At 36.1% G+C, this 23,882-nt stretch overlaps 4 protein-coding genes across 4 annotated transcripts; 1 reads left to right on the top strand and 3 right to left on the bottom strand.

The window, feature by feature from the left end:
* Positions 1-1,326: 1,326 nt before the first annotated feature.
* LOC103416655 (IAA-amino acid hydrolase ILR1-like 1) lies at positions 1,327-4,061 on the bottom strand. The gene is made up of 5 exons (XM_008354886.4): positions 3,128-4,061; positions 2,754-2,879; positions 2,291-2,605; positions 2,067-2,195; positions 1,327-1,885 (listed from the first exon to the last, which is right to left on the bottom strand). The coding sequence occupies exons 1-5, from the start codon at positions 3,512-3,514 to the stop codon at positions 1,496-1,498; spliced, it is 1,347 nt and encodes a 448-aa protein (XP_008353108.2). The 5' UTR covers positions 3,515-4,061; the 3' UTR covers positions 1,327-1,495.
* Positions 4,062-6,073: 2,012 nt separating this feature from the next.
* LOC103416537 (peroxidase 6-like) lies at positions 6,074-7,541 on the top strand. Its single transcript, XM_008354784.4, has one exon. It carries the CDS (start codon positions 6,333-6,335, stop codon positions 7,416-7,418), a length of 1,086 nt encoding a protein of 361 aa, XP_008353006.1. The 5' UTR covers positions 6,074-6,332; the 3' UTR covers positions 7,419-7,541.
* Positions 7,542-7,574: 33 nt separating this feature from the next.
* Positions 7,575-11,957, bottom strand: LOC103416538 (chaperone protein dnaJ 16-like). The gene is made up of 12 exons (XM_008354785.4): positions 11,536-11,957; positions 10,496-10,619; positions 10,191-10,273; positions 9,978-10,089; positions 9,792-9,896; positions 9,633-9,683; positions 9,018-9,107; positions 8,789-8,897; positions 8,538-8,686; positions 8,402-8,455; positions 8,043-8,269; positions 7,575-7,952 (listed from the first exon to the last, which is right to left on the bottom strand). The coding sequence occupies exons 1-11, from the start codon at positions 11,670-11,672 to the stop codon at positions 8,048-8,050; spliced, it is 1,236 nt and encodes a 411-aa protein (XP_008353007.1). The 5' UTR covers positions 11,673-11,957; the 3' UTR covers positions 7,575-7,952; positions 8,043-8,047.
* Positions 11,958-17,074: 5,117 nt separating this feature from the next.
* On the bottom strand, positions 17,075-18,357 carry LOC103416536 (zinc finger protein 5). The gene has a single exon (XM_008354782.4). The coding sequence runs from the start codon at positions 18,147-18,149 to the stop codon at positions 17,358-17,360; it is 792 nt and encodes a 263-aa protein (XP_008353004.1). The 5' UTR covers positions 18,150-18,357; the 3' UTR covers positions 17,075-17,357.
* Between the last annotated feature and the right edge of the window lie 5,525 nt (positions 18,358-23,882).

The raw sequence follows: 23,882 nt of genomic DNA, 5'->3' as shown, positions 1-23,882 counted from the left end.
ATTACTAGCATGACTGAAACAAACCAATCGATCCATTCAATGATCTAATGCCATATTTAAGACTGTTTTAACATGTCTAAAAGCATTTAGTTATAAGTGCTTTTGATGGCGTTCAGAAAAAAAAAATATTGCTATTTTGGTCACTTCCAAATGATTTTCCATAAGCACTTGGGTTTTACTAAAAATTTCAGCGTTTTAGAAAAAACCAAAACACTTATGAGCAGAAATATTTTCTATATAAATTATTTCAAACTAACTCTAAACAAAAGAAATAATTAGTGGTGTTACCGTCAAGCTGAAAAATAACTCAGACTAACACTAAGCTTTGTTTATTTTGTTGTTTGACATACGTAGTTTTACTCTTCTATTTTCTAACTTACAAAACAAGAACGAAAAAAGACAAACTATCAAGCAGCAGGCAAAATAAAATTGAAAAACCATGAGCCTAGATAGTACGGAAGGTGACAGTTTTGGCCTTGTACATTTCTCCCTAACGATTAACGAACTCATAGAAACGCCCGACCAATCTCAGCCCTTCATCTTCGATATATGTACTCTCTTGTAGTAAGCCAAAACCAAAAAGGTCAATATCTTTCTGCTAGGCAAGCCGTCGTTCTATAAAAAATGGCTTATGAAATAATAAAATCTGAAATGTGTTAACTTACTGAAGTTCTCTCCATTTTAGGGCTCGTTTGGAAACGCTTTTAAAATGGTTGAAACGCTTTTGATGAAAATATTTTGAAACCAATCTTTAGTAAAAGTGCAAATGAATTATAAAAAAGCACTTAAAGTGTTTTCTACAAAAAGCACATAACTGGTGCTTCTCATGAAGCACTTTAAGTGATTTTGAAACCCAAAATTATTTTCTCTAAAAGCAATTTCAATCATTTTAAAAATACTTCCAAACCAACATTTCGCCACCAATGAGATTAATGGGTATGACGTTTTAACAAAATGGCTCAGCAATAGTGTGTGTTGGATGTAATCAAACCTAACAACGTGTCGTGTTTACCATATTCATGTAATGCAGTGTTAGTTGCAGTTTGAAATTTTCCCAATAATGGGAATGGGGTTTTAACAAAAGGGCTTGGCAATAGTGTGTGCAGTATCACATCTTATTACCATCTGACGGACGGGATTAAACCTAACAACGCGTCGTGTTTTATTATATTCATGTAATGCGGTGTTAAATACATTTTGAAATTTTGCCAACCCCAATACCGATTCAACTTATCCTATGCAAACATATAAATTGAAAACATGTACAAATCAATCGAATCGTAATGTGTTGAACGGAACAACTGCAAATTTAATTGTCATACTTGGTTATCAAGTAAATCCAAGTGAACTCTGCGATCAATTCATTGATCCTTTTAAGTTATAAATCACAACATCTTATACATCATTTCAAGACAGAAGATACTCTGGATGAATCGATATTTTTGATAACTTTTAAGGATCACACCAAATGAACATATAATAAGAAGATGGACTTTCATAAATTATGAAGGTGCAACTTCCCAGTTGAATCTGATAGAAAAGAATGGGCAAAAGCTGCATGTATGGCAGCCCCAATGGGAAGCACATCCTCATCGAGGATGTAGTGAGGACTGTGCGGTGCATGTATGGCTCCTATCTTCTCATTTCTTGCGCCTAAAAACAGCATGAATCCAGGCACCTTGTCTAAGTAAAAAGCAAAATCCTCACTCCCCATGAAGGTATGAGCTAATTTTATGTTTTCTTCTCCTACTATTTCGCTCGAGATTCGCCTTACTTGTTCATAAATTCTCTCGTCGTTTACAGTAGGAAGGATGGTAGGATGTTCCTTCCCAAAGAATTCGACCTCAGCGGAGCACCGGTGCACGGCTGCCTGCCCTTTTACAACCTGTACGTCAGCAAGAAGAATTTCAGTTGTATGTTTACGCTTAGCTAGACGCGGTTACAATTTACTAAACAAACAATAAGTTGCATAAATCAGGGTTTAGCGTTCATATGCAATTTTGTTTTTGATTAAAATTTTGTAACCAGTTCGATATGTGCCTACTCCCACGTTGTTGGTGTATTACCTCTTCGATTCTTTTCATGAGTCCATTGAGGTTCTTCTTGCTAAAAGCTCTAAACGTACCAGAAATTGTAGCTGACTGCGGGATGACATTGAAGGAAGTCCCCGCTTTAATCACAGCAACAGAAACCACCTGCATTAATGTTCAACATTGCATTGTTCAAGCACAATCCTGCATTTTCTTCGAAATAATCACAGACGAAATTGCAGAAAAAAATATATACATACCTGGGAATCTAGAGGGTCTGTTTCTCTCGAGATGATGTTCTGCAAACTAATTACAGATGTTGATGCTGCCAAAATCGGATCAATGGATTGCTGAGGAATTGCTGCATGACCCCCTTTCCCGTGAATTTTCGCTTTGAAGCTCCCACAACCGGCTAGAAATTCTCCAGGCCTCAATGCAACAACGCCAGTCGGATATATAGGCGCTACGTGCATCCCAAAAACTGCCTCCACATTATCAAGCACCCCTTCTTCAATCATGTCCTTTGCGCCTGCACCACGTTCTTCAGCCGGTTGAAATATAAGTACAACGGTTCCCTGCAAGGGTCCGATAGATTCAAAATATGACAAAATTACAAAGTGGACCAAACGAGTGGTTAGCGACACATTAATAGTTAGCGTTCGAGCGTGCCTATATATATCAACAAATTAGTGAGTTTTTCATTAACTGAATATTTCACATCACCTGTAATGTGTCTTGCAGTTGTTCTAGTACTTTTGCAGCGCCAAGAAGCATGGCGACGTGGCCGTCGTGGCCGCAAGCATGCATTTTTCCCTCCACTTTGCTCTTGTTCTCCCAGTCCACCATTTCCTATACTCATATTCAGGGAAGTACTGTCAACATGACAGTGCTTTTTCAAAAGCATCTTTTTTCAACATTCCACTTTTAATCACTTGTCGAAAACATTAAAATTTAAAAGCCAGTGAAAGGAATAAAGTAGCAACAGAATATATATCAACCTGATCAAAACTGACAGAACCCAACAATTTAAATTACCTTTGAGAAAAGAAGGTTAAACAAAATAAATTAAATTAAATATAGTGAGATAATTAATTAACCTGAATAGGCAAAGCATCCATATCAGCTCTTAGAGCAACAAATGGAGGAGAGCCAGACCCAATCGTGGCAACAACACCAGTTTTAGCCACAGGCCATTTATAAGCAACACCGAGTTTATCAAGCTCGCGGCGAATGAGTGCACTTGTTTCGATTTCTTCATATGAAAGTTCTGGGTTTTCATGCATTTCCCTTCTCACGTTTTTCATCCAATTCACTGTGCTGGGTTCGTTGGCCAGCCTAACTATTTGGTGTTTCACTGAATAAGTCTGATATGTGGTGGATAAGTTGAGATGATCGGTAGGGTTAATTTGGAGTTTCAGAGAAAAGCACAAGGGCATGGCAAGGGAGATTATTAGGAACAAAAGTTGCAGAAGAAGAAAGTCCATGTTGCACAAATTGCAGATGGAATAATGTGCAAGTAGCTTTGCTTGGTATATTCAATTGTGTGTGTGTGTGAGTATATATAGATACACACACAAATTAAAAATAAAAATGCTACAATGATTTGGAAGACTTTTCAGCTTTGAAATTAATAAAAATGTCAAAAGAAATACTCTTTTCGTTGGGGAAAATCAAAAGTTCTACAGCTTCTGAAAAAAAAAAAAAAAGGTTTTAGTGTAAATTTTAGACTTCTTTCACAACCTCTATCGCACTTTATTCTTCTTCATCTCGGAAGAATATATAACAAAATAAAAGAACAATAATAAGAAATAAATTCAAACGATAACCTAGAATCTAAGTGGAATTAATATTACGAAATAAATCTAAATCCGCACAACAACAAAAATCTGAATTTCAGAAGGAAATCTGGAAAATAAAACAAAATTCCTAATTTTACTCAAATCATAAAATATTTTTCTCGTTTCTGTTTTCCAACAATGGCATGGCAGGCAATATGCATATCAAATATTATGTAAGCATGGATTTTATTCAGTAATTTCATTTTTTTCTTTTTCTGACTTTATCCTCGATCGATCGGCTGAGGAATTGTTTGTTTGTTTATTTTGAGTGATGCCTGGGGTTGGTAGTCGCAAGAACAACAGCTAGCTAGTGTGGAAAATAGGTCACTAGCTAGTGTGGAAAATAGGTCACGTGATGCCTGGGGTGGGTAGTCGCAAGAACAACAGCTAGCTAGTGCGGAAAATAGGTCACGTGTTGAAATTTCGATTCGTGGACTTCTCAAATATAAGATAATTTTTCAAGTGCGTTTGAAGTGTTATTGTTTCATTCAAATTAAGATATGAATATATATTTAGAAATTGAATACATAGATCATTTACCGTCAATTATATTATAGCATGTGGAATAACATGTGCAGTGGTTAAGCTAACATTGGATCGTTGGTTGCCCATGAATCCAACTACTTCAAAAACCTTTGTATATTTATGTGTGTATCATACTTGATCCTATAAACAGGGCAAAATCAGTTACAACCTCCTCTTACTTCTTCTATTTATTTATTTTTTATCATCATTCTGCATCAAATGCTCAATGAAATGCCTCAGTTGACAAGTTTTAGCAATTTTCAACATTTTTTTACAGTTCTTGTAGCCACCATGGACAACCCTCTACATATTATTGTAGTTGTTGACATATGTTGACAAGAATTTACATGTTCTCATCAAGTGTTCAACGAAATAGTCCATTGAAATTTTTTTGATCGACATCATTATCCTATTATTTGAACATTCTAATTCCACCCCTAGAGGTGTGGAAGATCGATACCATATAACAAATGTTTACTAAAAAGTAATTAAGAAACGTGAATTATATGGATTGGAAAAATCGCACTGAACCCCTTATTTACCTGGAAGAATATATGTAATTAGCCATGTTTTTGTTTTCAAACATAAAAAAACGTGCGTTAGTTTCCAATGCATACATCATCACATGAGCTAATTGTCAAGTCTTATTTACCTGGAAGAATATATGTAATTAGCCATGTTTTTGTTTTCAAACATAAAAAAACGTGCGTTAGTTTCCAATGCATACATCATCACATGAGCTAATTGTCAAGTCTTAAGTTGGACCTTTTGTCAATTTGCATGAGACGAATATGATCCATAGTAGGAAGTCACATCATTCACCTTACCATCACAATTGTATTTAGTTTCAACAATTTTTTAATTCTATCACAAAATACATGTCCGACGATTATACCAGGAGAATCCTCGCCGATTCCTTTTTGTGAGGATCCCAATGATCCTCCAATCATATCTGTTTATATATCTGTTAAGATCTTGATAGGATCCTGCGATTCCAACTTATTAAAAAGAACTTTAATCAACATATATATTTAAGTTCTATAAACTATATTATATATCTCCACTGATGATGTCTGTTATCGCTTTTTTTCAGTAGAGGTGAGATCCAACTAACTTTATTTGTCAGAGATCCACATATGATTGGAACTCTTACATTTAGTAGAGAGATAATGAAATACATCTAAAAGCATTCATCTTGGCATTGGAAGAGCTTGAGATTTGATCCTATTATATTGAGTGTACTAGTTGATGCTCTTAATCACTTGTGCAATACGTCATTCAATCACTTTTACTCAAATTTTCTTTAACTTTTAATCAGTTTTTGACATAGTGGGTTCTTTTAAGGTGTAAAATCATCACTTAAAACTTAGGTTTCTAATCTAGGATTTTTAAATCGTCTCAAAACTTATAAGTTTTTTCCAGACTCTTTCTTAAAAACATGACATTCTCATGTACAAAGAATTTATGTTGTAAATTATACGATATATCTCAACATTAATATTATCATTAAGTTAACATGGTACAAATTATTATATTCAAAACATAAATTTACCTTTATTTTATCGAAAAGTTGAAGAGTAAACGTAGTACAAATAACAATTCTGCTTTGTCAAGCAGGTTCTTGCGCCTAGACCTATAATGGTGCACCAAAAATGGGGACTTATTGCGAAAATAGAGGGAGTAGAAAATCATGTCCCCCAGCATTTTGGACTTGCACGAGTCCAACCCAAGAGTCAGCCGCATGCATGCACAGCCCTCCCTTCCCCTCCCCTGTAAGTCCTCTCTTCCACAAAAAACAATCCGCAACTTTCTCTCTTCTATCTTCTTCTCCCCACCCTTCATTCCCCACCCTGCACAATCACAAGAAGGAAACACAACACACATTCCCCCATCGATTCCTGCACCTCTCCATCTCCAACATTCCTCTCACTAATGAACCATGGCATTCTATTCCCATTCCCTTTTGATCACCCTTCTAACCCTAGTATTACCCTTTCCCGCCGCGACAGCATCCCGTGCCCAGCTCACCGAAAACTACTACGATAAAACATGCCCAAAATTCAACGAAATCGTCCACCGCATCGTCACCGAAAAGCAAATAGCCACTCCCACTACCGCCGCTGCCGTCCTTCGCCTCTTCTTCCACGACTGCGTCCTCGAAGGCTGCGACGCCTCCCTCCTCATCGCTTCCAACTCCTTCAACAAGGCGGAGAGGGACGCCGACATCAACGTCGCCATCCCCGGGGATGGCTTCGACGTCGTCACCCGCATCAAGACCGCCCTCGAGCTCCAGTGCCCCGGGGTCGTCTCCTGCGCCGACATCCTCTCCGCCGCCGCACGCAATCTTGTCAACATGGTCGGTGGACCCCACTACACCCTCCGTTTCGGCCGCAAAGACGGTCTAATCTCCCGGGCCGATCGTGTGGAGGGCCACTACGCCAGGACCAACATGACCATCTCCGAGATCATCAACCTCTTCTCCTCCATCAATCTCTCCGTCCAGGACCTCGTCGCCCTAAGCGGGGCCCACACTATCGGTTTCTCCCACTGCAACGAGTTTGCCAAACGCCTCTTCAATTTCAGCACGACAGCGGAGACCGACCCCGCCCTCAATCGCAACTACGCGGAGGGTCTGAGGAAGCTCTGCGCCAATTACACTACCAACCCCGGGATGTCGGCGTTCAACGACGTCATGACCCCGGGGAAGTTCGACAACTTGTATTTCCAAAACTTGCAAAGGGGTCTAGGGTTACTGGCGACAGACAACGCCCTAGTGACGGATCCGCGGACGAAGCCGTTTGTGGATCTCTACGCCGCCGACCAGGCAAAGTTTTTCGAGGATTTCGGCCAGGCCATACAGAGGGTCAGCTTGATGAAAGTGAAGACAGGGAAGCATGGGGAGGTCCGACGCCGATGCGACGCCTTCAACAACCTTCAACAACCTCAAGACTCGAACAACAAACCCCAAGACTCGAACAACAAACCTCAAGACTTGAACAAGAAGAAAAAAAATTCCTCAGCTTAATTCGAGCTCACCTGTTGTCAGCTTGTAATCGATATAATTTGCATTTTTTTCATTTGTTTGTAAAGTTTAGAAATACGAAAATGTTGCATCTCCCAGACATGTAGCTGCGAATTTTGTAAGCAATTATGCGCAGTTATGAAATTACAAACTTACAAATTCATAAACAAAAAAAGGAACTGCTTCTAATATAATGTCTGTTTAGTAGGCGAAATCGCCAGTTACAACAAGAGAAACTTGGCAAAGAACAGTTGGGAGCTTGTGCAGGAGCAAATACAATCCTGCCATAATTTTTCATTCCTTAATCCAAAATGACTGGTACCCACGGAAAGAGTTCATCGAACAAATTGTGCCAATTTACATGTGTGATTTGATGACAATGCCGATGCAAAAAGAACAGGCTGATTGATTTAATGGAGCCAAATCATATCCGCTTATGCAGTTGTTGAACGTGATTCTGGTCAACTTGTACTTTGCTTCAATGGATGCCAAAACCACCGGAACCAAAAACTGGAAAGAGAGTGCCTGATTGACTTCCTGTAGCATAAGGAGATTCTCTTGAAGTAAAATCAAGATATCGTTGACATTGAACGCTGCAAAGCTAATAGAAGAAGATATGACACTCACCCTGGTCAGCAAGGTTTTCTTTTGTCAACCTTTAAGCGAAGGTTGAACCATTTTTTCTTCTTAGATCTATCTCTAAACGAAGGTTTCTTATCTCTCACTTGACCATCCTCTTTGACCTCCTTCTTAGGCTGACCCTTATTTCTACTCCTACTTGAACTACGCTTCATTGGAGGAGCAATAGTATACGAGGCATGAATTTTATTCCTCTGCTTGAGAAGCTCGTCAATCTGAGGAGAAACCCAACATGGTAGGGAAAAAGAAAACGAAATGAAAACAGCAGAAACTTAGTGTAGTTCAAAATTATCAATATGCTTAAGCATTCAAATGAAGTTTGTTTAAAAAGGTATAAAGAGCGTTACCTCTTGCATTTCTTGTGTGTATCTGGAGGTCATCTCCGTGAATTGTGCCAGAACCTGTCAACAAGCCAAGTGAAAAGTAAGGTAAAGGTATTTACAATTACAAAGGGTATATGCAGTGCTTATGTCATGTACATACCTCTTTGTACTCAGTTTCAAATTTCGATAACTCCACTCTTTTTGATAGTATTTGAGCTTCCACTGCCCTTAAACTTTCCTTTTCTTCTGCAAAAGGTCCACAAGAAAGAACTTCTATCGTGTAGCTTGCACTTTTGAAAAAATTGTCACCTAGAATCAAATTTGCCACGAAACCGAGGTGGTAGTGAGGTTTAGCAGAGTACGGTACAACTAATAAACATAGTAAACTCAACATAGACAAAAGTTACAAACCATAAACAGCAAACACATGGGTGCCTGCTTTCAGTTCGGTTAATTCACATGGCTGAAACCCATCCAGCTTTTTAAAGAATGCAGCATCAGGATCCTTTGCACTAGCCATCTAGAGCCAAAAGATTTATAGAAACCATAATAAGAACAATTAGGATAAAAAACCTGAAACAAAAACTAAAAACATGGAATTCAAAGGTAGAATTAATTATTACGATTTCCAAAAGCTCACCGAGTTCGATGTTGGGTCCAACCGATATACAGGGAAACCAAGAAAATACATCCCAGCAGATGTAACCTTTCCAGTTTTTGCACTGTCCTCCTGCACCAGAAGTAAATACAAATGAGCAACTAAGACAAACATGGTAAAACAAGCATATGCCCCCGCCAACATTACAGACATGAAAGGTAGGTAGTTAGGACAGTTTTTTCTAGAATGAAAATAACAGTGGCCAGAACAATTTATTTATAAGAAGCATCGCCAAAAGATCCCAATCATTATATTGCAGCTGATATGAAACCGTAATTCTTACGCATATATCAGTTAGTAATTGAAAATACTAGCACTGTAGCCCCATTTTCATTCTTCCTTCCATGCCTCCAACCCCAAGGAAAGATCAATTCGGAAAGAAGATGATATTAACATGTGACCCTTGATTTTACATGACTTTGACTGAAAGAAAGAGCATGTTCTTATAAGATAAAAATCGTCCCACTCTTCAATTTATCCTATATGCCACCCAGCTCTATATTTATAGTTCACAGTCATATGAAGGAGTTTATTGTGGTGCCGGGCTACACTAATGATCCATAACCCAACAAAATTAAAGATGAAAAATCTTGGCACCTGTAGGCAAAGGCTCAATCCACCAGTCTCCTCCTGATCAAAATACAATAGCTGCAAAAATAAAATTCCATCCACAAAACTTGACAAGTTAAAAGAGCAGAAGATAATCGAATAGTTACTTTCCAGGTGACACGTGTATGAAGAGATCTAAGATTTAACCTTGAACTTGCTTTTGTCAGACGATTGCACTTGGCACACAAATCCAGCTTTTGCTTCCGCTTCCGTTATTGTAACAGAATAGAAGTGAGCACATTGCTTTTCAACCTGTTAAAAGACAGAAAAATGAGTGAATAAATAGAACACTATAATTAAAATAATAAACCAGGCCAAAAATGGATAACTTACCTTTTTCGTTATAGACTGCCCCAATGGAAGTGGAAGGATAGTGACCATCCCATGTAGTGCCTCCTCCAAGACAGTAGCTGATACGGTGGTCTTTATCGGCACTCCAAGTTTACTAATGTGTAAAACAGTGTTACATCATCAGGAATTCTTTCATAAGTTCAGAGAAGGGAAGAAAATTCTGAAGAACAAAAAGAGCAAATAAACCAACCAAACCTGAAAAGGGCAGCAAACATGGTATTTACAGCACCCAAACTTGAAAGATCTAGCTCCAAGTCGTGGCTTTCTGTTTCAACAGCCTAGACAACAAACAAAGGAATCATGTTCAGCAAAAAATATTCATGTTAACCAAAAGGATAAAATGCATCGACATAATCCAAGTTAAATGCATGCATCAACAGAGGGAGCGACTGCAGTCTCGACAGCCCTAAAGTGTGGGACAAATAATTTGCCTCTGATCAAAACAAAGGTGACTGAATCTTCAATAGTTCACAATAATAAGCACCCCAAAAATATCTCACCTGAAAGCCGGCTGTGTCATACTGACGTCGTTTGTCTGGATCAGACAATATATTATAAGAAACCGTAACCTCCTTGAACATATCAGCTGCTTTAGGGTCATTAGCATTTTTGTCCGGATGGTACCTGAATGATACATTGTAGCATTATCAACAATTTTTCTCTCTTTTACTCTGTAAGATTTGAACCCATTCAAGCCACCAAACGATCACATGGAGTCATGGACCAAGGCGCAGCACATTTTCAAAATTCTTTATATTATATAAGATTATCAAGGAAAAACATATAAGGAAGTGCAATCTGATGCCTTAAACTAACCCATTAGATAAAACTGAACATTCAATTTAAAACCTTGGAAACTTCAATCTTTCTACTGTAAATCCAACACCTAAACATCTGGAATTCCATTGTCAGAACCATCTAATATAGAGATAATACTATGTTAGCACGAATCTGTCCCACAAGCCTACAAGAAGATTTCACCACAGAAATCCGAGACTCACATGACTACGCAAAAGAAGTGTTGCAACGCAGCTGCCCACGATGCGGAATAGCATAGCTTATAAGATAGTGATTAGCAAATCTATGCAACTATCAGGAAACCTTTAATTTCGACCTAATCCTTCACCCAATCTACTCTCTCTCTCTCTCTCTCTCTTCTGCAGATGCTCCACACAAGCAATGGTCAACAAACCGGGAACCACTACTTCCAGCTAATACTAATTCTACAAAATTCTTAACCCTTATTCCTAAATTTCATGCCGTCGTCTTTGTTTGCATCTAAGTTGCGTTTGACTTTGGATTTACCAGCATTTATTACAATCTAATTAGAAACAAGAATCCGTGCACCCAATTTCGCAACTGATAGTATTCTCAATTACATCAGCTACAAATTAAATACAAATTAACTTCAAAAATCACAGAAGCCATAAGCTCGAACTCATCGAAGAAGAAATAAACAAAGTCCAACAGTGCCTCGGAACTCAAAAGCTTATAAAAATAAAAAATAAAAGAATAGGGATAAAACGGAAGATGAACATACTTGAGAGCCAGTTTCCGGTAAGCACTTTTGATTTCCTGGTCCGTGGAGTTCCTACTGACGCCGAGGACCTCATAAGCGTCTCGCCGGAGCTGCTTCTCAGCTTCCTGTTTCTCCGATTTCGATCGGCTGCCAGGCATATTCAAAATTGAGGGCCGATTTCTTCACAAAACCCTAGAAATTGCCTCTCGATTACCTCCGAAACGCCGATTTCACGATTCCGGAGTGAAAATTTCCCTCATTTCAAAGAAGTGGAGGAGCCGAATCAGCTGTCCCACAGCACTGGAGCATCAGAAAACCAGGAGGCAGAGAGACTCCATGCACATCCAAGCTGGAGCCTTGGAGGAGAGAGAGTGAGAGAGAGAGAGACAGAGAGAGAGTGAGACAAGAGTGATGGTAACTCCTGAGAAAATTTGAAAAGGAGGGGATTGCTGATAATGTACGCCGGGGTGCGTAATACGCACGGTTTGCACGCGATCGGCGCGTGTGGTGTTATACAAAAGACGCATGTTTTTTTATCCTTCCTTTCTAACGTAGTCTACTAAATAAATCACAATTAAGTTTGAATCTACTTAATTAAATTTGAGATTTACTCCAATTAAGCGGGAAAAGGAGTTTCCTGCAACAAAATTTCATTTTGGTGATGTTTTAAGTAAATAATACATTGTCGTGTAAAAAAGTTAAAACGCGTATTATTATTTATTGACTTGAACATCGCAATAATAAAATTCATTTTGTGGAGAAATTTGTCTAATTAAAGGATCACAATCATCTTAAACAAAAGGCTAATTAGTATTCATATAAATCATTAATGTACAATCTCATCATTTATTCATATAATGGTAATTTTATATTTAAATACAAACGATAATATGAGACGAAAATTTAAGTTTAGAACCTTGAGGACAAAAGTGAAAACTGTTGGCCATTTTAAAAATGAGAAACTGCGCACCGGGGTGCATGGGAGACACACCTCCTATTTGTTTGAAAAAATGGCTCGAAGGGAGGTGGGTTGGATCATTGCCTCATTGACCATAATCAAAGCTAAAAAGGCTAATAAGGTTATTCAAATCGCAATCAGTGCGGTGGGATTGAATTAGAAACTTGACCTCAAACTTTTACATATTATTAATTATTATAAATCAAAACTTATCGTTTACAGTTAATAAAATATTTATTTATTTATTCTTCTTCCTTCTGGGGAAATGATCATTATCATTTATGAACCCTTCATATAAAAGCAGATGAAATAATGGGTGTGACATATATCATCATATGGTCCGCTTGCTTCACACATGGAAAATAATAATATATAAATTTATCATCACCCTTTTGGTCGAATAAAATGTTTCATTTATTTATTTTTGGAATTATAAATGCCGATATGATTGAAAACATAAATATGACAGGCAAGATACATAGACATTCTAGGATTGTTGAAACTTAATTTTGTTGTTTTAGGGCAAAGTATGGGGGTGGGAGCAACAATAAAAGGTTGTTTGGGTGCCAAGAAAAGATTTGATGAAGGTGGCTCCAGGTAAGAGTGGATGTGCATTGAGACTAAGGTGGTTCCAGGACTATCAAGTGTTCGAGGAAATGTCATTGTGAATAAATTGAAATTTGTTTGTGCGTTTTTTGCGATATTTTTATCTAAAAAACTAGAATCTTTAACATTGGAATCTCCAAAATTCAAATCATAAATCCGTCGCTTACTGCAGACTTGTATTATCCATGGCTCATGCAATGCATGGTAAGAAAATCATTCATTTCTATTACACCTCAATTCCATATGGAAACAATGTTGAGTTATGTTATGGAAGTTTGCTGTCATGACAGAGAGTAAAAGGTGAAGTAATAAGAACCAACATCAGCCAGCTTCATCATGGATGTGTATATCTAACAATACATTCAGTTCGTTGGACTTTGTATATAAAGATAAATGTTCTTAACTATTTAAGCTACAAATTGTGTCATTTCTTATTTTATACGCACACTAACCTTTTTTTATTATTTATTTGCTTGGGTGATTTAGTTACAATTATGTATTAGGTTTGCTTTGTCGAGGTTGGTGAATCGCCAAGCGTAACTTATTGTGCAACGAAGAAAAAGACAAGCATAAGAATATGAGTTGAAAGAAGCATACATTGTGTTCTCAAATTTGGTTTGGTTGTGTTTAATATTCCTTTTTTCATTTTTTTTTAATGAGATTTGGCAATTGGCAATTTGGCATGAAGGTTTCCTTCTTGTAAGAAATCAGACTGTCAAGAGGGCGACCCTTTGCCTATTCGTGCGAGACGGAGCAAATGAGAGATGTAATGTAACGCCTTCTCATCCTTAGCTACATCACATCCATTATTTCGACGGCTCGGAAAAATATATCCTATGAAACAAATCGTTTACCCACACATTTTAGTTTATCTTTTCGATTTTTTGTTTCCTTATTCTGAAGATAAAAAAGATAAAATAAATTGATAAGTACACATTTTTTTAGTTTCTCATACATATTTGATACTAACCTTTATGTCCACTTAATTTATTCAATTTCATGACAAAAAATAAAAAAGGGTGTGTATAGTGTGAAAATTATATTTCCGAAATAAAAACTCGCAAGACTACTCAGAGTTTAACATAATTGTAGTTAGTTTAAGTTGTCCAGGCCCATAGTGTAAAAAAAGTTGTTCGCCCCAAATCAATTATAATGCCAATTTATAGATTTGAGGCCCATTGGGATTTCATTCCAAGTTGAGTCTTGACTTTTCATCCTACACCCATCCTTCAAGCAATTTTCAACTTGGTTTAAGTAATTAGGCTTGTTTGCCATAAATGTCACACAAAGTACTATAGTTGTAAGGGTTTTTGTGGCAAATGGTTATTGAAATTGATCTATTTCATTATTTTGGTCCATTAATTTGAAAATCAATTAATGTTGTCTCTAAAAGTGACTATCACACATCGATTTAGTCCTAACTGTTTAATTCCGTCAAGTTTTCTGTTAGTTTGCTATTGTGCAACACATGGAGCCTACAAAACCAACAATTTAGGTCCACGTGGACAATGCCCCAGGAAAAATCAATTACTTGGAATTTAAATAACAATTCGAAACCAAATAAAATAATTTTAAAAGTAAATAAATCAAGAACTCAGTCGATGTTCAATCGTTCAATCGTACGTGCTTAAAATATAAAATTGCATTTCATAATATATATATAGTAGAAGAAAAGTAAAAGGAAAAGGATTCACACCTCACGTGGATGTTTTTATATGCAATGTGCATGGACGTGTACTAGCCTTAGTTTCTAATTGTACGTAACTGAAAATTATATGCATAATTGCAATACTTAAGATCAATAAGGCAAATAAGTCAATTTATAGATAATTAATTTGTTGCTTTAACTAATATTGTAAGCATATCTGCAATTAAAAATCAATTAGGTGAGGAGGCTTATTAGACCCATCGACTACCACTACCAGTTTTAAATTTATTAAGAACGAGACTTGACTACTGAAGATTCAACAGCAGCTCATGCTACCAACCAATCACGGCTGGACACGTGTCCAAGTTGTGATTAAAAAATTTACAACTTGAACACGTGTCCAACCGTGATTGGTTGGCAGCAGGAGGTGCTGCTGAATCTTTCAGCAACCAAGTCTTTTCTTACAACTTGGACACGTGTCCAGCTGTGATTGGTTGGCAGTAGGAGGTGCTGCTGAATCTTTCAGCAGCCAAGTCTTTTCCTTTTATTAATTAATAGACTAAGAAATTAAGAATGCATGATTTTGGGATTTGGTTTTTATTAATTTACGACTTATACGATATGATGAGATGGACAGCTTCATCGTAATCTTGAATCCAACTCCATCTATATATATGATAACTTTTTTATGTCCCAGAAACACGGCTTGCTACATCGGTACATTAAACGTCATGATACAATTGGTAAGAAATTTATTTTTCAAAATTTCAACTAATTAAGTATAACACTTAGTATGTCGAACCGTGTGTTTGGCACACCAAAAAATCTCTTATATGTATATATATTAACAATGACAAAATGTGATAGCTAGTCTGATAAAAAATCCATCGAATCAAAGCCTTTTATTTGCCACTAGAAAAGACCTCAACGTTGTTGGAGTGAGAAGAATAATTCAAACAAGTTGTTCATATTAATAAAAAGATTATTCAAACAAACACTTATGTTAAGAAATAGTTAATACACAAGTGCTTTTAATTACTTAGACGACTGACAAGTGTTCTTTGTTATTTTAACATCCCATGATATGATACTCTTCTAGAGTATTGATCCTTTTACTGGAATGGGTCAAAAAACCAATGGATTTGGGGATAAAACTACAATTGTCATACGTTGGCCTAGCTTTTCTAGAAATTATTGGGTGCACGTAAGAACATGTCGAATCATAAAAGCAAGGATCATGGGCTAAAGATAAAATCTCTAGTCTTCTAAACTGACATCATTCATGAAATTTTATCTTTTTAAATTTTTATTGTTCTAACTGTGAAAGAGGTTAAAGGTTAAAAAGTGTTAAGTGCTCATTTTTATTGGCTACTGATATATATTGTCCTTAACTGCCATCTTAAGAAGTCATGAACAAGATCTAGACCTAACATGGCCTCATAAGGAAGTCTTGGGTCTCAACTAGCCTAGGTTGATTGGGTGCGTTAGAAAGCTTTTTTTTGCAATTTGGGGCTAATTCTTCTCCTAGCTTGGGCTAAAGGTCATGCGTTAGATATGCTCTAACAAAAAAATTGACTACCACAAGGTGTTATTAATTTACACGTTATGATATCGCTGGTAATGCTAAAGAGATCATATTTTTTAAATAAAATGATGTGTTTGTAGATGATTAGATTGTTAACTAAGTGTTGATTAACATGTTTATTTATTATTGATAACACATTATTTGATTTACAAATTTGATTTAAAAATTTAATCTTTCTAACATTACCCTAATATCGCGGACAAAAAAATTAATATTTTGCAAATCATTTGTCAAATGCACGTTTTGTAACATGATCGAATTGCAAAACACCAGTCACACCGAAAATTTTGTTGTTATGCTATTAGCCTATTATGTAATTTTCTTTCATTTTTTTTTTTCATATAAACGATGTCATGATTGTTTGTTTGTTTTGCCGTTATTATTATTAATGGAGAGGGTAACTTCTAACATTGAAAAAGAAAATCACTAAATTAATAATTTCTTTTAAAGAACCAAGAGCTAGTTCATCGCGCTTCATTTTTTTTTTTAACAAAGTTCATCGCACTTGAAATGAAATAAAAAGAATTCTTGTAACTATAGTTGACTCCTCAAGTCGTATACCCATAGTATTGCTGAGTTTTCTCAACAAAAAATAATAATAATAATATTGCTGAGTTGGAAACCAAGTCATCAATCGTCGATGTAAAATTGGATCTGTTTTAAGGATGCTAATCTACAAAAAGTAAAAAATAAATAAATTAAAAAAAAAAAGATAAATCAACACACACAACGAGTAGAGTATGGAATTTTGTCCATACCGACATGTCAAAATTATAAAGGTAAGAAAATTCCTTTAACATTAGAACTTTAGAACAGAAAGTTTAATATACAGTTGTCCACACAAAAAATGCTAATACAATACAAACACTTGTCAGCAAATTAAGGACCTGAAAATCCTGCATGGCTTTATTTGCAGCAAATTGGATCTGTTATATATATATAATGCAGTTCATATATTTTTGTTTCACTTTGGAAGATGAAAAATAAAAAATCTCAAACTACTTGAGAACAAATGGCAGCTTTTGTAATGAAGAAGAAGAACCATGCTAAGCCTCACTCCTAGAAGATCTCTGAATTTTCGACGGCACACCGAGCCCTAACTGAAGATCCAACGGTTTACAGCTCTGTTGAGTTGAAGCAGATAAAGGAGAAGGCGTGAAGACGATAGGCCTGCTTTCTCCCGACCTGTCCGTTTGCGTTAACGTAAACTTATTAGGGTTTATAACATGATCTTGCTCTCCCGTTTGGGAAGAAGGAAACTGCTGCTGAGGTGGCACTGAATACCAATTGGAAACCTGAGAGTGGGACCCGCTCGAGGGCCCATAACTTTGATCGAACGAGTTGAAGCTGATCTGGGATTCTTCGTGGAGGGTGAATGGATGGTCAGGATTGAGATACGATGAGGGGTCGTAGAACCACGATGGAGCCACCGTAGAACCATGGTGGTGGAAAGTTTGGAAAGGCTGGAGGTAATAGTTGATGCTGGCTTTTCTGGCTTGAAGCTGGAGCCTTTTTTTCTTCATTCTCTCCTTTTTGTGTGCATTTTGATGCCCACCTAGTGCTTGCGAATTTGCAAACTCCTTGAAGCAATATTGGCACTCGAATTTCTTGTCATCTGGTTCACTGGTCGAGCTCTTCTCATTCTCTCTGTATCGTTCCAATTTTATCGGATGTGAGACAGAGTTTGATGAATTTACACTTTCATCCCCACCACCTTCTGCTGCTGACCGTCCTCCTTTCATGGAGGTTTCTTCATTCCTATTTGGATTCAGCTCAAACCCGAAAAGCCTGAGCTTCTTCTCGGCACAAGCTCCTACGGTATTGGTTTCCGATTGCATTTCTAATTTTGTAATGTGGGGGAGGAAAAACTATAGGAAGATATTTTGAGTGGTTGATTTGTAGGGAGTAGTTGTTTGGCTTGTGCTCCTTTTATAGTAAACTCTATGGGTTTCCAACGATTTATTGCATCTCAATATATATTGGTTTTTTCTAATGTTCATGATGGGATTAAGAAATGTACACCAAGTGCCAATAAAAAAGACAGAGAAAAGGAAAAGTCAGATCGGAGAAGCCGTCTCATGCATATATCAGTTTTTTAAACCCTTTCATATTAAGTTAGATGTAGAACAGTAGAAGTAGATACACACTTGGAAAAGTTCCAGACATTACGTTTTCATTGTTAAACAAGAAAGAAGTCTATTTATTTACTTATTTGAGCGATATTTTAATTAATTTATGGACGTTTTCATTGTTAATTATGTATAATTATTTTATTTATCTATTTATACGAGCGCTATTTTAATTGAATTATTATATCATGAGGAGAGCGATTCAAGAATTTGGATGCATAAGAAGGATAAACTGTGTTAACCAAATTATGGCCATCTCCAACCGATGGCTGGTTAAAGGGCTCGTTTTAGCCATCTGGCCCTCTAAGATCATCCAAGATATTAATATTTTAATGAACAGTACATGACCATATTTGTCTCCGTCTCCAGCTGAGGGCCAGATGGCTCATTTTAGCCCTGTCACAAAAAACTGTCTCCAATTGAGGGCCAAAGGGCCATAAGGCCAAACATAATTTATTATTTAAAAACTACAACTTAAATTCAAATCCAACGGCTAAGTGACGTCAGCATGACGACCAAGAAGATCCAAATAGGTCAAGAATGGCTCGTGCAAAAATATATGATGGTCCTAATTTGCCTTTCAATCCAAGAATTGGTAGTATCTGTATAAATGAGTACATGAGACGCTATAGAATGATACGTTCTCGTGCCACAAATAAGTACCTACAACAGGATCTTGTTGCACATCTTTCAGCCAAAAGAAGCATGGAGTAGGCGTTTAAGTTTTATGTTGTTAAATATTTTTAAAAATGTTGTTTAAGTTTCATGTTGTTAAATGTTTTTTTATGTTGTATAATTTGTATGTTGGTTAATGTTATTTAATGTTGTTTCATATTGTTTAATGTTGTTTCATGTTACTTAATTTAATTTAATGTTGTATAATGGCTTAGGAAGTTATAGGAAAAAAAATATAATTTAAAAAAAAATATGAAACAAATTTTGTGAAATAGAAGTTATAGGAAAAAAAATATGAAACAAATTTTGTAAAATAAAAGTTATAGGAAAAAATAGAAGTTATATGGAAATTTTTGTAAAAAAATAATAATAATAAAACTGTAAAAAAAAAATTCAAATGCAACGGCTAGTCAGCTAGCCGTTGCATTTGATTTTTTTTCTTAAGAATTCCTGTCGGTTATAACCAACAGGAAATCCAACACATTTAAAAAAATTCTGGCCAGCCTGGGGCTGGCTGGCTGGAAGTGGCCAGCCCTTTAGCCCTTTGGCCATTTTCGATTCCGTGGGGCCCTCTCAGATTCCACAACCCTCTGGCCTAGTCCTCAGTTAGAGACGATTTTCGGGCTATTTTTGACCATCTAGCCCTTTGGACCCTTCAGTTAGAGATGACCTAATTAGGTCTAGATTTTCATTCGTCAAACTAGAAAATGTGATATAATTACACACTTTAGAATATATAAAAATACCATTATATACCACCACTTGAGGCATTTTAAAAACATTTATTCCATGATTAAAGTGACTATGAACATAATTAACTGCATCCAATTAACAAAAGTCAAAGAAAGATGGGAATTTTCAAAAGAAACAGGGGATTAACTTTGCAACAACCAACAAAATCTTTTTCACTGTACTTAAAATGAATATCTTAGATTATGTTACAACGACTCAATGAGTCATGAGTGGATTCGTGTATTGTCATCTACCCAAGAACCCTAATCATAATAATTTTTTTTTTTTTAAAGCGCATTAGAATATATAGTTTATTTTACAGGTGTTGGTGCCCAGTCCCATCCACTCCAGGACACCAATTATGTAATTAGAATTTTTTTTAAAGAGACTAGCAAAGTGGGATGCTTTATGCTGGCAGGGACTCTATAATACCTCACAATTTAACGTCAATTTTCGTGTTAATATTCTAAAATATTATGTTTAAAACATGAGGTGGTAGAAAATTCATGGAGAGTCCTACTTTAAGAAAATCTCCTTAGCATTTTTCATGTAATTAATATACAGTTATGAGATTTGTAGCTTTGTAGCCTTGTGATTAGTCAGCACTAAAATGAAACTTCTTGGTGATTAGAATGATTAATTATCCTAAACCAACAAAACACAATTAAAATATGTGTATTAATTTTGACCATGTTTCTAAAAAATATGTACTTAATAGGAACATAGCAAGGCAGATTAGTTGCTAAACAAAGGAATATTTAAGAAGTGGGCAATGAGGTCAGCATATATACTAGTTAGGGTCTTGGATGAGATCTGGGCATATCTTCTTAGAGCAGGCAAAACCCTAATTTTTTATATTATTACCCAAAAAACATATGTTTTCAGGTGAATCAAGTCATCATCTAAACATTATTTTTATGAATTAAGAGAAGCATTTGGGATGGACAGGTGTTCTGACTGGACCCCGCATTTTGTAGCTTTGGGTTACAGATTTTATAAACTTCTTAGATTGTGTTGTTATTCCGTTGTCTTTTCTTAAGATCTTGTTCATGGTGGACTTCTTCCACCAATAGAGATTTCTTTCATGCTCATCTAATTCCCACTCCTCCTCTTTCTTTCTTCTCTCTCTCTCTCTCTCTCTCTCTAAATTTCTAATCCTTTTTCCTGCTTTTGGGAGAAGAATTCCAATTCCAACCAGGCATGCTGTCATCAAGCTATTTTCAACAGCATGTGGAATAAAAATGAGGCCATTTAGAAATGGTGGGTTGGTTTTGATTGATTGATTTCATATGTTTCCCTTTGGTTTATCCATAATTGGGTTCATATTTCATAACTTGATCCCGTAAGACACACCATCCAAAAAGAAACCCTACTTCCCTCCACTAATCTTGCTTTCCTTCCACTACCCTATCTTGCTTTGCTTCCACTTCTGGCCTAATCTCCAAACTAATATTCTCTCTTATTTTATTAATCTACAAAGAAAATCAAAATTGACTGAGGGCAAGTAGTTCATCATGAGTAATAATATATGGATTACCTGTTTAATTAAAGATCAGAACTACCAAAGTTAGATGAGAGAGTGACAGTTTTATACATGTAGTCTTTGTATATGATATCACAAAGTTATGACTTATGAAACATCTGATCAGATGCATGCATTATACATATGCTAGCTAGTTAATTATATGTAGCTAATCAGATCAGATGTTTACCCTTTTAGGAGAACAACTTCTATGAACTTGGGATATCATGTTGACGACAATACAATATTTAAAGTCGTACATACATTACTATATGAAAAGGTTAAAATAAATGGTAAGTGTATAATTGGTTTATAATGCTACCAAATTGGTGTTCCAATTGCATGAAACCTCTTTTTATCCTCTTAACTCTTTAAATACGAGAGATTTTGCCTTGTCAACATGTGCAAACATATGATGACATGCAAACTTTTCTAATGTTGGTACAACTGAATTTGAATCCAAAAAATCTATACACACATGAAGACACACAAGATTTTCTTTTGTTGGTACAACTTAATTTGAATCCAAAAAGCCTCCGGAATACAAACGAAGTTGCGTGGCTACCTGCTGCTGAAACAAATTAACCAATGCATTAGAGATTTAGTGCCTTTGGTTAGAAATTTGTCACCCATAATTTTTATAAATTTATTTATTCAACTATTACTTGGACATTGTTAATGGGAAGCAACAAGGCTGAGTCCAAACTGATGCCTCCCTAGTCATTTCAAGGAAAGAGGGTGGGGGAAAACTTATCTTCGTATAAGTGGAGCCACTGCACAATGCACATGCCTTTATCATTTTAAACTATTAATTTGTATTCCTAGTTAAATTTGAATTAGGGTTTACTTGAAGAAAATCCAGTACTGAGAGTGACAGAAGAAACCTCATATATATGATTTTTTACATTCCTTTATTGAATTTGTTTTTTAAAATATGCTTTTAGAGTAGTATAACGTTGACTTCTTAACATTTTTTAGCGGCAGAGTGCAGATTATCCAAATCCAAATATTGATCTGAAAGAATATGTTTAGGCACATAGCTAGCTTGGTAGAGCTGAAGTCTTACATATATATACGCAATCACTCTTTTACTATTAGACGTTCAACTTCCTGGTGCTTGGTGTGTATATACTATATAAATGATTAGGATAGAAAACCGTTTCTAACAACGTATGTCATTTAAAAGTTAAAAGTGCACAGAGTTGTAGAAACGGTTTCTAGGAAAGTCATCTTAAGGCTTTTTTGAAAAAAGCACTTGAATTTTAATAAAAATTTCGACGTAGTTAGTATATTACTCTATGGTAAAACCAACTTATGAGCGTAAGTATTTATAATATAAGTAATCCCTTTTTTTTATCAGTATAACATAAGTAGTCCCTAATAAACTCTTAGAAGGCGGTGTATTATCATATGTATTATGTAACGGAGTCAAGGAAAATGTAATCCCAAAATAAAAGCAAGTCTCAAACATGCTGTTTTATTGTATACCGCAATTTTAGTATCCGCCTATCGAACCACATGGCCATGTGGTCTTACTCTCATACGCAAGGTGACCCATGTATTTGGTCCCATCCCATCCACCCACGACCGGTCCCACCCGATTCACAGGATCTCCAAAGGCCTAGGCAATGGTAGGCATTTCCATTTTGCTGCACCACGTACACAAAACTACCATACGAGGAACTAGGCAAAATAGCCTAATGGGGTTTCAATTATTGCCTTGTTGAAAGGGCTTAGACAAATCGGGTCCCACCATTATTTTAATCAAAACCATATGCTTCGTGCTCCTTAGAAATCTGAAATTGAATTATATAGTTTTTTCTCAAACCATAAGTTTGGTTAGATTAAATATTAATTAATCACTAACATGATTCGATTTCACGGACAAGGATTGTCTATCCTCCTATTTTCAGTGTCCTCCCGTGCCCTTCTGTTTGTGTATTCATGGTTAAGCAACGTCAACATTTTATATTACTATTCATTTTTGTCTTATTATCTCTAAAAAAAATAATATAAAATGTTGACCTGACTTAACCGTGACCATACAAAATAAGAGAGCACCAGAAGTGGGAGGGCAGACAATCCTTGTCCCCATTTCAAGGCATCATACAAGGACAAACACTGTGGTACCATTATTTTAGGGGTGTGCTATCCACACATATCTTTTTACTTCTCACACACCATTTGTTAATTTCTGTCCGTTGATCTTCTTCAATTCATCTGATCCGACGACCGAAAATTTAAAGGGTGTATGAGAAGTAAAAAATGGTGTATGAATATCACCCCTTATTTTAATTAGAACCAAATGCTTCACGGTCCTTGGAACTTGAAAATGAATTATATAATTTTTTTTTTTTGTCAAACGATGAATTTTGTTAGATTAAATGTTAAATTTCACATAATTTAAATTCCGCCATCATGCAAAAACTCAACACTTTTCCACTACTGTGGTAAATGACCACTTGCAAATTATATAATTATTGAAATAAGCAAACTATAAACAAATACTAAAA

This window comes from Malus domestica, chromosome 16 (assembly GCF_042453785.1).
Source record: "Malus domestica chromosome 16, GDT2T_hap1".
Classification (NCBI taxonomy): domain Eukaryota; kingdom Viridiplantae; phylum Streptophyta; class Magnoliopsida; order Rosales; family Rosaceae; genus Malus; species Malus domestica.
Note: the sequence above shows the minus strand (reverse complement) of the source record. Positions and strands in the feature narration are given on the sequence as shown.